At 38.2% G+C, this 15,580-nt stretch overlaps 1 protein-coding gene across 2 annotated transcripts in view; it reads left to right on the forward strand.

The window, feature by feature from the left end:
- Nucleotides 1–15,580, forward strand: part of PDZRN4 (PDZ domain containing ring finger 4) — a 386,159-nt gene that overhangs the window by 210,647 nt on the left and 159,932 nt on the right. The window contains exon 1 of one of the 2 annotated variants that reach the window (XM_045002236.1): nucleotides 2,328–2,434. The exons of the other annotated variant lie outside the window; for it this stretch is intronic. Coding sequence (XP_044858171.1) covers nucleotides 2,366–2,434 — 69 coding nt within the window. The 5' untranslated portion in view covers nucleotides 2,328–2,365. Of the gene's footprint in view, nucleotides 1–2,327; nucleotides 2,435–15,580 lie in introns of those variants that run through there. 2 annotated transcript variants of the gene reach the window in all.

Below are 15,580 nucleotides of genomic sequence, written 5' to 3' on the forward strand. Positions count from 1 at the left end.
TGGCTTCTTTTATCATTGTATTACTGTTTAGTTTTCAGAACCTGTATGTGTCACAGGAAGAAGTTATGGCGGCTGAAGAAGAAGAAAACACTTTCATCGAAAGATAGCATGGTTGTCCTTGAATGACTATTATCTAACTCCTTGATCTGACTTTCTTAAGTTCAGAATTTACACTTCTGACAATTCTTCTACAGGTCTGCAATATAGAAACCTTCAAAGACGTAGTGATGTTTGCTTCATGTATATGAACCTCTCAGCACAAAGAGTATTGCATCGTTGTCAGTAGAAATGGGGAGAAGCTGATGCTTGCTAACAAAGAGGATGCCATCCCTGAACCCCTAGAATTTTAGGAAAGTTCACCTCCAAACTTGACAGCTTGGTCCAAACTCTGCTTGAAAATAGATACTGCAGTCATGTTGCATGGCAATGCATGTAGCTAGTGTAAGAAGTATCTGCTCCACAAATGGTCACAATTTGCTCTCTCCCAGCATTATCCATTTATTTTTAAAAGTTAAATATAATCAAGATGTAGTATCAGCTCACCTATACTTCACATAGAGGTTCTAGCAAACTTTTCAGTGTTCACAATAATGATGCTGTTTTTATGTTGGTCTCTCTGCTTGGCTTTCATCCAGCCTGTTAGGTAAAATTAAGGCCCAGAAAATCGGATTATTACATCCCAAGGGGAAGGACTGATAAGCAGCAGATGATTGTTGATCTACTTACTACTCTGCGTTGGTGGTGTTTGAGGTGCTGCTAGATGCAAAGCCAATTTGTTAACAATTAGTACTCATTAGAATCATTTCCTGTTATTGATTTTAAATATTTGACAAAGCACTTTTAGGAAACTGTACCCAAAAAAAGTAGCTTTACATCAGTGATTAGCAATTAAAAATCTTCAGGCCCAATGTCAATCTTAACTAAACTGGTTTCATTGGTTTCAGAGTAATTATTTTTGTTTTGGAGTCCACCTGCTATCCTGTCCAGTTTAAAGATGCTTTGGAAAAAGGACATAATTCTTAATTAGTGGAGGTTCTAGATGAGGCAGAGTAGAAATAAAATAAATCTTGGTTATTTTGTTTTATTTTTTTTAAAGGAGTCTGGGTTTGCTACAGTCCGGATTTCCATCTTTAAGAAACTTACTGATTACATGCTGTAAAATATAGGAATTAGCGAGCACATGGAACTAAATATGCGACTTCCATTGCCTTTAGCATTTAACTTGTAGGTTTAATTTTAAATGGATCCTTGCCTTTATCTACTCACTGAGAATTGTAGAGCTATTAAAATCCAATTTGCAAACAGTAAAATTAGACACGATGGCATGATCTAATAGAAGATTTTGAATTTTTAAAAGTCCAAGAGAGTATATCTATTCATTTTCCTAAAAAATTGGGGTTGATAAGATTTACTGTAAGTACTATTTAACCATGTATGTACATGGTAAGTGTACAAAGTGTGACAAAGTTCATGTGACTACTCTGTGTGTGTGTACATGTATACACCATGTGTATAATCATATATACATAGTATCCACACACATTATGTAATCACACCCACACATTATAGTCTTGCAGTTATGGTATCCTTTCTTCTTGTCTTAATGCTGGCATTTCAGTTAGATTTGGCGATGTCAAAAGTGAATGAAGTAATACAGCCATATGGGTTTGTTTTCTCTCCTTCCTTTTTTGCTTTAGATATTCAACAACATAAATTATCACAATCACTTTTTAAAATGCATAGCAAATATTTTAAAAATAAATTTAGTCATTCCTGTTGCACAAGGTGGAGACCTAAGGTAGGAATTGACTTTGTGCCTCAGAAATTCTTACTCATGAATTAGTCTCATGATCACTGATAAAATTAAAGGGCAAGTGTGTATTGCTCTTTCTTAATCTCTCTAACCTTAATAAACAGAGATAGTATTGACACAAGTGAATTTTGTTTAACCACACTACATTTGCTTCTTAATTAGTGAATATTCATCTGTCATCAACAGCAGCTATGACATCCCTCCCTGCTAACACGTTCTGTCATAAATAATCAATGAGTATCTATTAATATTCATGAGTTAGAATCTGTGTAGTCATGTGCACTGATGCAGAGACAGGGGGAGTGTTGCCATGAACTGAGTCGAAACTCTGTGTGTGTACGTGAGTGTAAGGTACTTAGGGAAAGGGAAGAAGAGCATGAAGCTACACACTACCCTGGCTTGTGCTTCCAGCTAACAGTGGTGTGTCTGTGTTTCTGTGCTGGAGTGACTGATGAAAAACAGTAGTCAAGTCTGGAGGGTGATTCCCTGTCAGTGCATTTGCCTTTCAGTTCTGGGGAAATTAGAAGCTTTGCTCTTGCGTTGCTTATTAGAATGGGCTGCAATCTGTGCACTTTTCAGAAGAGAGAGGAACACTACAAACTGCTCTATGAAGTTTCACAGGTGAGTGCAGAGGATATTGCCAGTGACTCCCGAGTAAGAAATTGTACTCCTTTAAAGATAGTAAGTAAAAAGAGATTTTTTTCCCTGTGAAAATTGTTATTGAAGTTGTTCTTTTTTATTTTTGGGTGACTGTTGTTTTTTGCTTCTTCGCCACTCCCCCTTCAGATGACTTCCTGTGGGATTCTTTTAACATTTTTGTGCATCTTCTGCCAAGATGTCAGTCATATAACAGCAGTCTGATTGAATCATATTAGTAACGTTTTAAGGAACCCCTTTGCTTTGGTAATAGGATTGTGATTTCAAATCAGTGTTACACTGGTGCCTCTGCAAATGCTGGGATTTAGTAGGTGCATGATCTCAGGTATTTCTAACTTATGGAAGAAAGTTTTATGGCATGTCTGGGCTGGCCAAAAAGTGTATTTGATTTTCTGAATAATTTAAAATATTGATTTGGTTTTAAAATAAAACCAGAATAGTTCATTTGTATTTTCTGAAGTGGAATAGTTTCAAGGAATGATGTTTATCTCAGCTCTTGTTTATACATTCTTTGTGTTATTTCTCTTTACCACTAGGCAGAGATCTTAATACCTTGTAGTTATCTGTGTCTGTCCCAGCAGCAGGAATATTAGCGTAGCACTGTGCTGCTAACATGTTTCCAGCTTGTTCAAAGGAAGGGGAAAAAGAAGAAATTAGCACTTAACATAATATCTCATAATTTTGCACAAATACTGTTGAGTCAGTATTTGATTTGAGGCTTTTTGTTTGCTTTTGGAATTGCAAAATCTGGCAAATTAAAGTTTAGTGTCTTTTAGCATCTGTTCTCTCCCTTTCTATAATTTGTCCAAGCTCTGCCTGACACATGGCTGTGGGCAGAGGCTGAACACTTACAGGTTAGGACTGCAATGCTGATGACAGGCAATATTGAGGAGAAAACAGCTTAGAATGTTGGTGGTCTATTGGCACAGCAGTAGCTAAGTGCCCATTGCCTACTGCTTCCCTCAGAGTTTTCCTTGACGTGATTCATTTCACAGTGGGCTAATTACAAAGTAGATTCTCTACCCATGAAACAGCCTCCTCAGTTGCAGTGGTAATGCACATTTTCATGGTAATGTGATCAGAGCCTCATTAGCCAGTTTCCAAAATGATCCTCTGCATTAATTAAATATAAAAATGACTCTTTTTATCACCATAGAGAGGAAAAAGAAGATTAACATTGTTAATTACCATTGACGGCAATACCTCTGCTTCATTTTTTACCACAAACTAGCAACCATATTCAATCCGAAAATAATATCCATTTGCAGATAACCTGTCAGCTGCTTTGACTCAGGAAGATGGTCTCTAGGTGGAACACTTTCCTTTAGTTCAATAGTTAATCATAATTTCATCATTATGTTTTCCTTACCGCTACAGTACAGGGAAAAGCAACATTTTTTTCATACTCTCCACAGCTCTGAATTGCCAAACTGATCTTAAAGTGTCAGATAGAGAATGCAGGAGGACTCATCCTGCTTTACTGTGCTGAGGAATAAGGAATTCAGATTGTGCTTAAAAGAGATCAGAGCTTTCTTAAATGATGACTGTAGGTGTATAAGGAGGAATGCTACATCTATTTTAGAGCTGGTGCATTTTCAAAATCTTTCTTGCAGTGACGTTCAGCAGTAGTAAACACTAACACAATCTTAAACAAGACAAAGTGGCTGGGTTTTGTTAAGGGATTCGAGAGGAATCCTTCCCTTTATTTATGTAGTATCTATTCTGCTGTTGAGTTGCAGTGTTTGTGGTCATTAATGACAGAGGTGGGGAAAGAACTAAGGCTTTTACTTTTACTCTGGTATTTGCCAGATAAGATGGAATACCTAGAAGAGTTTGAGTGAGTTTTTGATGGGAGTAATGAGCAGTCAGACCCCAGCTTTGCATCCTGTATTGTTGGGGAAATATCACTGCTGAGGTATTGAAGGAGAGCAGTAAGTGTCTTATGACACCATGCCTGGTTCTGTATGGATTTGCAAACTGGTTTCTATCTTTGATCCAGTATTTATGCAGTTTGGTGTCCACATGGCAGTGAGCATGTTTTTGCCCAGATGTTCCAGTTAGGGAACTGCTAGCAACAGCTACCATAACATCCTATTTACAGTACTGACTTAAAACTAGATGCTGGAGTTAATTGATCTATTAAAACAAGCCTACACAGACATTCATACTTGACTTGCAAAATCCTTTTTAATTGTACAATCTTGCAATTCCTAGACTTGGTCTCTTAATCAGCACAACTGTGGAAGGGCTTGGAACAAGCCCTTAGTCTGTCAGGGACATGAATTGACTGAGGCTGAACAGTGTCTCACTGACATATGTGGATCAGCTCGGTCAATTTATATTCATAAAAGGAAAGCAATCCCACTATTGTACCTCACCTTTCAGATGCTGGACTACCTGATAACGTGGGTTGTGTGTGCACTACCATATTTATAGATACAGTAAACAAAGAAAAGTATGTTTGCTGAGGAAATCCATGCAAACACAATGAGGCATGTTATTTTGCTGCTGTCTGTAGTGAGGTCAAATTTAGCTCTGGAGAGATTAGTGTAGCAGAGCTGATGAGAAATGAAGACATCATTAGAATATTTATATTTTTTCCATTTTCCATACTGATTCAGTTTCACAATGAGATAGTTGGTCTCAGGATGAGGATACTCAGAGTGCAGCATTTATTTATGCAAGAACATTTTATTTTGGTAACTGCACTTACACATGTAGCTGAGGATTAAAAACAAAAAGTCAAACACAGAATTTCCAAGAATTAATATGCAAGATATGACTGAGTGCTGGAGAAGCACTCTTATGACTTTAAGTGCCTCTTCACCGACCCTCAGGGTGTCAGAACTCCTCAGCCTTGCTTTGCTCTCTCACTTTAAGAACCCATCAGACATAAAATTATAAAACTGAGTCCTCCTCTGCACATCCATACAAGTCTAGTAATCAAAGTACTGTGGTAATTTCAAATTTACATTCCTACACATAAATACTTCTTCAATTAGTGTTTCACATCTTCAGTGCATTATACAAACAGTATTGAGCTAATTAAATATATACTTACACTTCCCGAGCCAAGGAATGACAGCAAAGAACTCTACATTGGATAGGTGATATAAGTCAGAGTGAGTGATTGTGAGCAATTATCAGCCCTAAAGGGGCTGATGAGGATTCCTCGAGAATAATATAGGGGCAGAGAGGGGGTATGCCAGGGCGAGAGGGATTGGTACAGGAGCACACATGGCTCCATGATCCTCGGTCAGTGTGTTGATCTCTATGGCTGCTTCAAGGACCATATCCAGGGCTCATTGAAATCAATACTTGTATTAAAAATAACACCTAGGTGTTCAAACAAGATCATTGTACTGGACTCTGTAACCACATAAGAGGCAGTCCCTGCCTTGAAGAGCTTACACCTTAAATGTAAAAGACATAAAGGATGAGAGGGGGAAACGGAGGCATAAAAGAGGTGGAATGACCTACCTAAAGCCACACAGAAAGTCAGTGGGAGAAGGCTTACTGAGTTCCAGTCCAGTACCCAATTCACTAGACCAGTGGTTTTCAAACTTTTTTTCTGGCGACCCAGTTGAAGAAAATTGTTGATGCCTGCAAGCCAACGGAGCTGAGGATGAGGGGCTTGGGGTCTGGGAGGGGTTCATGGCTGGGGCAGAGGGTTGGGGTGCGGAGGTGAGGGCTTTGAGGTGGGGCCGGAAATGAGGGGTTCAGGGTGGGGGTGGGGGCTTTGGCCTGGGGCAGGAGATTGGGGTGCGGGAGGGGGTCAGGGCTCTGGGGTGGAGGTGCAGGCTCTGGAGTGGGGCCAGGGATGAGGGGTTTGGGGTGCAGGAAGGTGCTCCAGGTTTGTGGGGGCTCAGGGCTAAGGCAGGGGATTAGGGCATAGGGTTGGGGCATGGGCTTACCTCGGGCAGCTCCCAGTCAGCGGCGCAGTGGGGGTGCTAAGGCAGGCTTCCTGCCTGTCCTGGCACTGCAGACCACACTGTGCCCCGAAAGCGGCCAGCAGCAGGTCCGGCTCCGTGTGGCTCTCGCCCACAGGTGCCGCCACTTCCAGCTCCCATTGGCCAGGAACCAACCAATGGGAGTGTGGAGCCAGTGATCGGGACATGGGCAGCGCGCAGAGCCTCTCCACCTAGAAGCCGGACCTGCTGCTGGCCGCTTACAGGGTGCAGCGCGGTGTTGGAAAAGGTAGGGACTAGCCTGCCTTAGCTGGGCAGCACCACCGATGCGACTTTTGACGGCTCGGTCGGTGGTGCTGACCAGAGCCGCTGTGACCCAGTGCCTCATATTCCATGACCAGACCCAGAGTTTGAAAACCACTGCACTAGACCATGCTGCTTCTCACAGGACCCTAATTAATGCCAAGATTTGGTAGAAAGGTGGCTTAGAGCTGCTGATGATCTAGCTCTTAATATTTATAGTATGGTGGTATCTGAAAGCACCAATCAGGATGGAAATCCCCATTGTACTGGGTGCTGTGTAAACACCTAGGAACATATTGGCTCCACCCCCAAGAGCTTACAACACAAGACTGTATTGCAGCCAGGAACTGCCTGGATCACTTAGCTGTCCATGTCAAGTTTTCAAATGCTTAACGGTGTAAAAAGTTTGTAAGGAAAGTATAAGCATGTTTTAAGGTGCTCACTGGAGTCTGTTGAAACTCGGTTTCTGTCTCAACTAGTTTAACCTATTTGTGTGGACTCTGAGCATCTGACAATGATACTATTTTGAATATGCATTTTGTAGAGCATTTATATACAGGCATTTTCTGCCTACTTCTCTGTATATGCCTCTCTGATAAATTTTAAACTTTGAGAATGTTACAGAGACATTCCAGGCACAAAGGAGGTTTCTGACTATTATTGGGTAGGGGTCATCTGTCTGTCTCCCTTATTTCACATTTGTATAATTTCCCTTATTTTTACTTATGGAGCTGTATAAAATATTGGCATGGTTTTGTATTTCATTTTAAAAGTCTCAAAATAATTAGCATTTAGTTATTTTTGTCTTTATTTTTTTATAAAAGAATTGTTTATGTGACAGATTCTCTCATTATCACTTTTAACTAGTGTTTATTTACATCTTTATGTGTCACTCACAGGGTAAGAAAATGGTCATAGTAGAAATACAAATAAGTGACACACATAAGGGACACTAATGGCAATGGAGGCTGCTCCAGATGAGAATAGTGCTTCAATAATGGGATAATTGTGAAGAACAGAGGGGCAACCAGTGCTATGCAAATAAAGAAACAAACTGAGCAATTTTTTCATCAATTACCTCTTTTTGAAATCTGCTGGTTCTTATCACAAACTTATCTATGGTTGTTTCTGGATGTTGGAGATTTTTTTTCTTTTTGCTACAGGTGATATACTGTGGCTATGTGACATACATGATGTGACTGAAACACTATCATTGGCAGGTAACTCCGAAACTATAGAAAATGATGGTGATCTTGAAGGTGGATAGTCTTCAGCATCCTGTATGTTAAGGATGGATTCTCCTAAACAAAATAAGTCAATGCAGTGATTTAATTAGGTTTAGTATTACTCATTGCATTCACTGACACTCAGTACTACTTTAAAGGTGAAATTGTAAAAGGAAGATCTGCCTATTTCAGCTATTTATTTTTTATCCCAACTGCATCTAAAATGATAGTACCAACTATATTTTTTGCTCAAACAAGAGAATTCAAGAATAGTTTAGAAGGAAGACAGGCAGTCCTTAAAGAAGAAATATGAAATAAAAAAGTTTACCAACCTGAAGATCCTGCATGTTCCGACATGTTCCTTTCATCATCTTCAGTGCAGCTTCCTCCTGAGAAGGAACACTTCTCATGATGTTGTTTCATTCGGGCAACCAGGCCTTGCATTTGTTTGTTGCACTGTTTGCATTTTGCATGCATGCTTGTCTTACCCACAGGTAGAGGAACTTCATAAAAATATTCCCAAAGTGGGTCTCTTTTATGACCTGCTGCCGTTATAGGTTTTCCCTTCTAGTGAGAGAATGGTATGGTAGATCTCAGATAATGAAGGCTACACTCAGAAAGACCTCAAGACTTCTGGAATATGCTGCTCAAACAGTTTCACTTTTGTTTCTACTGCCTATCCCTCCCTCCTCACATTTATGTCCAGACTTCTTCTCCTTGTCCAGATCTATTCCACTCCCAACAATCTTCTATTCACTGAACTTTTTGAAACTTTGCACGTTTAGCGAGAGGTAAGGGATTGACTCTGTGTACACAAATTTGCAAAGGGACAATAGGGTTGAGGTCTGTTATTTCTCACCTCTATATACACCGCTACCTCAGTATAATGCCACCCGATATAACACGAATTTGGCTATAACACAGTAAAGCCGTGCTCCGGGGGCGGGGGGGCTGCGCACTCCGGTGGATCAAAGCAAGTTCAATATAACACGGTTTCACCTATAATGTGGTAAGATTTTTTGGCTCCCAAGGACAGTGTTATATCTAGGTAGAGGTGTATTATTTAGGGGGGAGGGATAGTTCAGTGGTTTGAGCATTGGCCTGCTAAACCCAGGGTTGTGAGTTCAATCCTTGAGGGGGCCACTTAGGGATCTGGGGCAAAAATTGGTCCTGCTAGTGAAGGCAGGGGGCTGGACTCAATGACCTTTCAAGGTCCCTTCCAGTTCTAGGAGATTGGTATATCTCCAATTACTACCTTATTTATTTAAAACATTTTTGCTGTTAACAAGCATGTTATCTCTGGAGAAACAAATCCAGACTTTGAGAACTGCAAAATGAACCATCTTTGACGGTATCTTCTAGACTGAGCACTGAGTCCCATTGGGTAGATAGAAAGATTAACCTAAATAATCTATACAGAAGCCCCTGGAATCCCATAAGATTGGGTCCCTAATCCATGAACTATTGGAACTCATTTACAAAACTTTTATTAAACATTCCATGACTATATTGTCTCATACTATAGAGTTAGAATTTATAATCCCTATTCCATGATGAGATATCTTTGAGTATAATGTATCTTAATTAAAACTATCTTTGGGTAGGTTTTTCCTCAAAAAGCATTTTATCAAAAAAATCCGATTTAAATTAAAATCCAATTTTTTAAAAAAAAATCATTGACTTTTATGCACCCTGGAGTTTGCCATTCAGATCTCCATCCTGCTTGTAAGTACCTCCTCTGTTTCTTCTCCATTGCCACTCTTTGGTAATTCTAATGCAGGGCCAGGACCCTCTTTCTAAACATTTTGAAAGTACCATCTGCTCAACGTTATCAACACTTGGAGTCCTCCTGCTAGCTCAGAGTTCCCAAATAGTTTGAGGATAATATTCCCTGCTGGATATTTATTTGTCAGCTCCTATCTAACTTTCTTAGATTTTTATGATTTAAAGAGAGTGTTGGAATAGCCAATTTTTACTATGAGGGAGTGTGAAAGAAGAAAATTTTAGGCTAGACTGTTTGAGAATCAGGAGTATTGTCATGACTAATAGAGCACTATTAGAGCAAATACATATAATACCACCCGTGGGTCATATTGCATTTGTTGTTTTTTGCCTGTTATTTGCTCTGTTGGTTTTTAGTATTCACTTAGAAAGAAAATGATTGTGAAACTGCTGATTGCAAATCAGTTTAACTAAGAATTTCCTCTGGATGCTTAACTTTTTGGAATAAGAGTTCAACAAACAAATTTGTAGGAGTTCTATTTCCTGTCACTTAAATTGAACAAAGCTAGAACTCAGCTTTGAATAATTCTCTTTGCAGCAGCACTGCCTCTCAACAGTGTAGCAGCATATTTACGGTAAAAAATGTGATCATAGAAAGCCTGTTACACATTTCTAGCTATATCTGAGGAAGTTGCTTGCCTAGAATTTACTTAAATGGACTTGGTCAAACTAAATAGGCTTTAAAAACTGACTTGCCATAAAAGTTGTTTTTTTCTTGTAGGTAGGGGGAGTCAGTTCTAGGGATTAGAGCACAGAACCTATATTCTGTCTTTCCTACTTGCCACTTGGTTGATGTCTGTCTGTGTACTTATGAAATCCCCATCACCATAACATCTGGGTGCCTTTGGTAAGTCATTTAAACTCTCAAGGTGAAATCCTATCCCGATGGAAGCCAATTGGAGTTTTGTCACTGACTTCAATGGGGCCAGGATTTCATCTCTTTTTTGCAAAATGGATATGCCTACTGTCCCTATATCCAGAGGAAAGATAAAGGAAAAAGAATCATGAGATAAGAAAACAGACAGTGGCATGTGAGATAAGGATTCAGTGCATGAGGAGAATAGTGGCAACTATCAAGGCGCATTCAGCGTATATTAGTGATCTGTAGGGATATGGAAGACTATTAAATAATATTAAAAGAGAACTAGTTCAGATATTAGGTAGCATAATTTTCTCTATAATGTTGCATTTTCTTGCTTAATCTAATTTAGCAGTGGGGGATGAGGGTCCTTCTGAGGATATGTATTTCTTTTTTAAAAGGGCTGGTCTTGTAAAGGCTGATTTCCTGAACTAATTTAATATGAGATTATGTTCAGGCAAACTTCAGACCTAAGTGGAGACGTTACATCATATGAACCTTATGTGTTAGCAATGTGAGCGAAGGTTGATAACTTCAGCATCTGCAAAGGTCACAGTTTTGGCAGAGCAGAGTCTTGTAGGAGTCCAAAATTACCAATTGAGAATTTTGTTTTGTAGAGGGAGGTGATGAAAATGTCATCTGAACATTCTGCCAAATATTGTTCCAGAGCTCTTTAGATAAAATAAGCTGAAGCTGTGAATCCATTTCTCTCTGGAGAGGTTAGAGTATCATAGAGGGACTTAAACAATCAATAGCAAAGGCCTGTACAATGTAGTCTGGAGCTAAGAGTAGCAAACAATCCTTCTACTTCATGGGATTTTGAGACTTCATGAAGAGTTGCGTAAAAAGTTCTTTGAGATCCTCAGCAGCAAGGCACTATGTAAGTGTTATCATAGCTATTCAGTTCAAGATTCCAAGTTTTTTCTGTTTCAAACAAAATCTGGAAGATTGAAATCAGAGGAAGTTTTGTGTGAGGACTGAGGGCACAATATGATCCTCATTTAGTTGGTGGTTTCAAAGAGACACTCTTATGTAGAAAGATAATATTTTTCAAAAACATATGGACTTCCCCATATATAAACGCCATCACTGTCTATTAAACCTGAGATAATTTTTTAATCTTAAGTACATTTCACTATTTATAGATTTCTCTGAGCTTGGGCAATGAAAATAGACTAGTCACTTTTTCTTTTGTTTATAATAAGCTTCTAATCAATGTTACTTCCAAGGGAAGACTTTGGCCTTCTGTTTACATGTATAGAGAGGGTACTACATAAACAGCTGTCAGACGCTATATACTGTAGATAAGCTGTAGTGGTTAACAAGGAGACTATTCCAAGTGGTTTATGTTGTCAGTGGAGCCTAGAGACTGTTGTAGAGTGATTCCATGTAAGTCATTACTGCCCATTTGTTATACAATTATTTTGTATCTTGTCCAGCAGTCTTTAAGTTTCACAATATTGGTGTGGGCAGATGGTGAAGTGTTGTCAACCTGTCTAGAGTTTAAAGTGGCCTTCATGGCCTTTTATTGTTACGTTCCTATGAAGTTAGTAAACTCTACAAATCCTTCTTCTCTTAGGTGGAAAAAGTAAAAAATTAATTCCTTCGGAGTAGAAGATTACCTGATTCTTGGCAGAAGCCAACCCCAATAATGGACAAGCTAAGCAAAGAGAACATTCATGCTCCCTTTCTATGTGGTCTGATTGTTTCCAGTAGCTTCCTTCTATCTTTATTTCCTGGAGGGATTTTTGCCACGATGTCTGATGTCAGTCAGTGTGGCAGAGCAAGTTCTCTCTCGTCCTAGGAAGGAGTTTTAATCCTCCAAACTGCCAAGCCCTCTCCAGAATACATACACTCTGTCACAATTTGAATTGCACAGAGTTTAACCAAAGAATGCTGTGATACAATTAGCCCATTATTTTTCTTTATTTGTTTTTGTTTGAAACATATTCCCCTTTTCTCCTTTGCTAAGCTGCTGCATATTTTTCAATTCTGATATTGTGGGAAAGCCTATCTGAAAATATGAGACTTAACATCATGTTCTGAACTCATCAAGTCTTTGGCTCATTCTGATATCTTGAAGTGGTGAGTTCTGTCACAGGTTTAGGACCTTCTGCGCTCTTTCTCAGGTTCCTAAAAGTTTCAAATGGACCATGGCAGCTTCCATATTCCTGGTATGTGCAGCTGTATTGGTGTGACAGTCATGGTATGATAGTCTCTACAATCACAAGAGGATCTTGTAGATTAGGACCAAACTTCTGAATTATATAGTCTTGCTTCCTAAGTATCCCCAAGTGCTGATAGAGTGATTCTTGTATCTGTGTTTCATGATTTTATTGCACCTCTCACAGTATTCTGAGTTTATTCCTCCTGGAGTTATTATTTTGGGAGAACATCAGTTTTCATTAAAATTCAAAACATTTTTTCCATATTTCATGGACAAGAAAAGATAGAAGAAAAATGTAAATGTATATTACATTCATATATAATGTTTTTAATATTCTGGAATACACTCAGTGCTCCTAAATACAGTGAGAGAGAAGCACATCTCTTCAACTGCAATGCTTGATGCATTTATTATGCGTATTATCACATTATTCAAAACCAGCAGAAAGATACACACTTGCGAGTTTGGGTAATCCTAAAGAATGGAAATAAAAGTTGTGACTCGACTTGGTCAGAAAACTTTGATGGAGCCATTTTCTACTGGAGAATGCAGTTCCATCAAAATCAAAACACTTTACTAAATCATGTCAAATTTACTGAAATTTTGTTTAGGAGGAAAAACGGAGGGAAAGGTTTGACAATATTGAAACATTTTTCATTTTGAAATGCTTTTTTATTTTAAATTTTTATTGTATTATATGGTTAGAATATATTTAAGTCAGCACCAAAACAAAACAGTTTGGTAGAAACAAAGTATTTTGATTTAGCTGAAACAAAATTTTAAGATGAATTTTCCTTACTGAGAGTTTCAAAATTTTCAGAATTTCTTTCAGTTCAGAATGAAGTCAAATTGCGATATCTCAAAATCTTTTGTAAAGTGGAATTTCTGTCCTCCACATTGCTCTATTTGTGATTGGTCTGACTTACTGCTTGTACAGGGCAATTGTAAAACTATTATTTTTTACTTGTTACTGAGGTTTTGTTTATTGCTACAAAACTTCATTTCTTGTGGAGATTTTTATGTGGAGACTAGAATTCTCTTCTCACATAACATGAGCGGGAAGGACAGAATATACTGTATGATAAAAAGTGTGTGTGTGTGTGTGTGTGTGTGTGTGTGTGTGTGTGTGTGTGTAAATATATACAGCTGTATCCTTCCAACAAAGTATTAATAAAAAAGAAACAAAAACAAAGATCTTATCCAAAACAATGCCACAGATATAGGCAGGCATATCTAGAAGAGGACAGAATTCCTGAGCTATATGACATTGATGAAGAGATCCTATTCCTTGCAATTCGATACCTTTGCCTGATAAAATAAATGAAGATACATAATCATATAACTGCAAGTATATGATAAGTGAAGTATACAAGCTGGATGGACTCTGCTATGGGTGGACTTCTGCACCCATGTAAGCACAGGATCTGTCCATGCCAAACAACTTGTGGGACTGGGGCCTTAATTATGTTAACACTGATCATCTAAATGTTACTATTGGTTTTTGAATATAGTATTGCACAAGTATCCTGAAATATTATAAACAGCATATTTTTATAAACTGAAAAATTAGAAAATCATTATTTTTGGACAGAGAGCTCCAGTCTAACCGGCTACTTTTGTCATTATGGAGCATACAGTAGATAGGTAGATGGTATCAAATCCAGTAACTACACTGGATATCAGACAGTGCAGGCACAGGGGCATCATCAAATAATTATTGTAAGAAGAAACACAACATTGTAGCATAATGGGTTGATCTATTCAGCAGTTATTTATAAAGTTAAAGGTGGAATGGCACCGCAGAATGTAAATCTCATTACATATTCAAGAAGGGTATAAATTGTTCTATGAAATTCTACACATACGTATAACCAAAAATGTTTCGTATGTGTTGGAAGAGTCACTTTCTTTCATTTTATGTTTGGAGGTTGGTTGTAATGGGAGTTTTGCTTTGCCATTTGCTCCATAGCTTATCTCAGATTACTAATGGGCCATGTTGCCATTTTGTGTATTTTATTATATTGCCTTTTTAGTTGAGTATTTTATTATGTTACCCAGACGTCTTTCAGCATAGAGCTATTTATAAATATGTATTTATTGTTTTTACTTCACTTTCTTCAAATAATAGCATAAAAAAGGAGTTTTCTGTTAGTTGTGAAGTTTGATTATATACAGTATATTAGCACAGGGCATATATGAACCTACTTATTTCTGTGAGTGGTATAGTTATTAAACCACTTCAAAGTCTTTGTGATGACAGAGTTTTAAGTTATTAATTCAGAAGGTCTTTTCCATTTGTCTCCAAATGACCTCTTTGACCCCAGTTTTACTCTTTTCCTTGAATTAAAAATGTCATTTGGTCATGTTCAGTGGGAAAATTCCTTTAAAGTCTGACCTGTAGAAATGTGATGAATAGGGCAGGGAATGGATTTTGCCCAGTGAGAATAGCAAATCATGTAGCACTGTAGTTTCACTTACTAAATATTGTCCAGGCTCTATTGTTGAACCCTGTGCTGCCAATGTCACTTCATCAGGATGTTTTCTGTCCTGTGACTAACAGCTTCAAATGTACTCATCCATCTTCTTGTCCCATTACATTTTGTGTGACTGATGTTCTGCACCCATTAAAATTGATGGGAAAGAACAAAGAGAAGAAGAATGTGCCCTTCAATTGATTATGCCTTTGAAAGAGGCAAATGAGACTCTACTGTAGATTGAGCACTTATTTCTATTTATTAACTGCATTAATTAACATGTTTTATTATACCTATTACTAGTAGACTCCTATCTCTTGCTTTGTTAATAACATCACCACGTATAGCAAATATATATGTCAATACCCTTTTCCTGAAATTTCATGAGATT

Source organism: Mauremys mutica, chromosome 1, assembly GCF_020497125.1.
Source record: "Mauremys mutica isolate MM-2020 ecotype Southern chromosome 1, ASM2049712v1, whole genome shotgun sequence".
Taxonomy (NCBI): Eukaryota; Metazoa; Chordata; order Testudines; family Geoemydidae; genus Mauremys; species Mauremys mutica.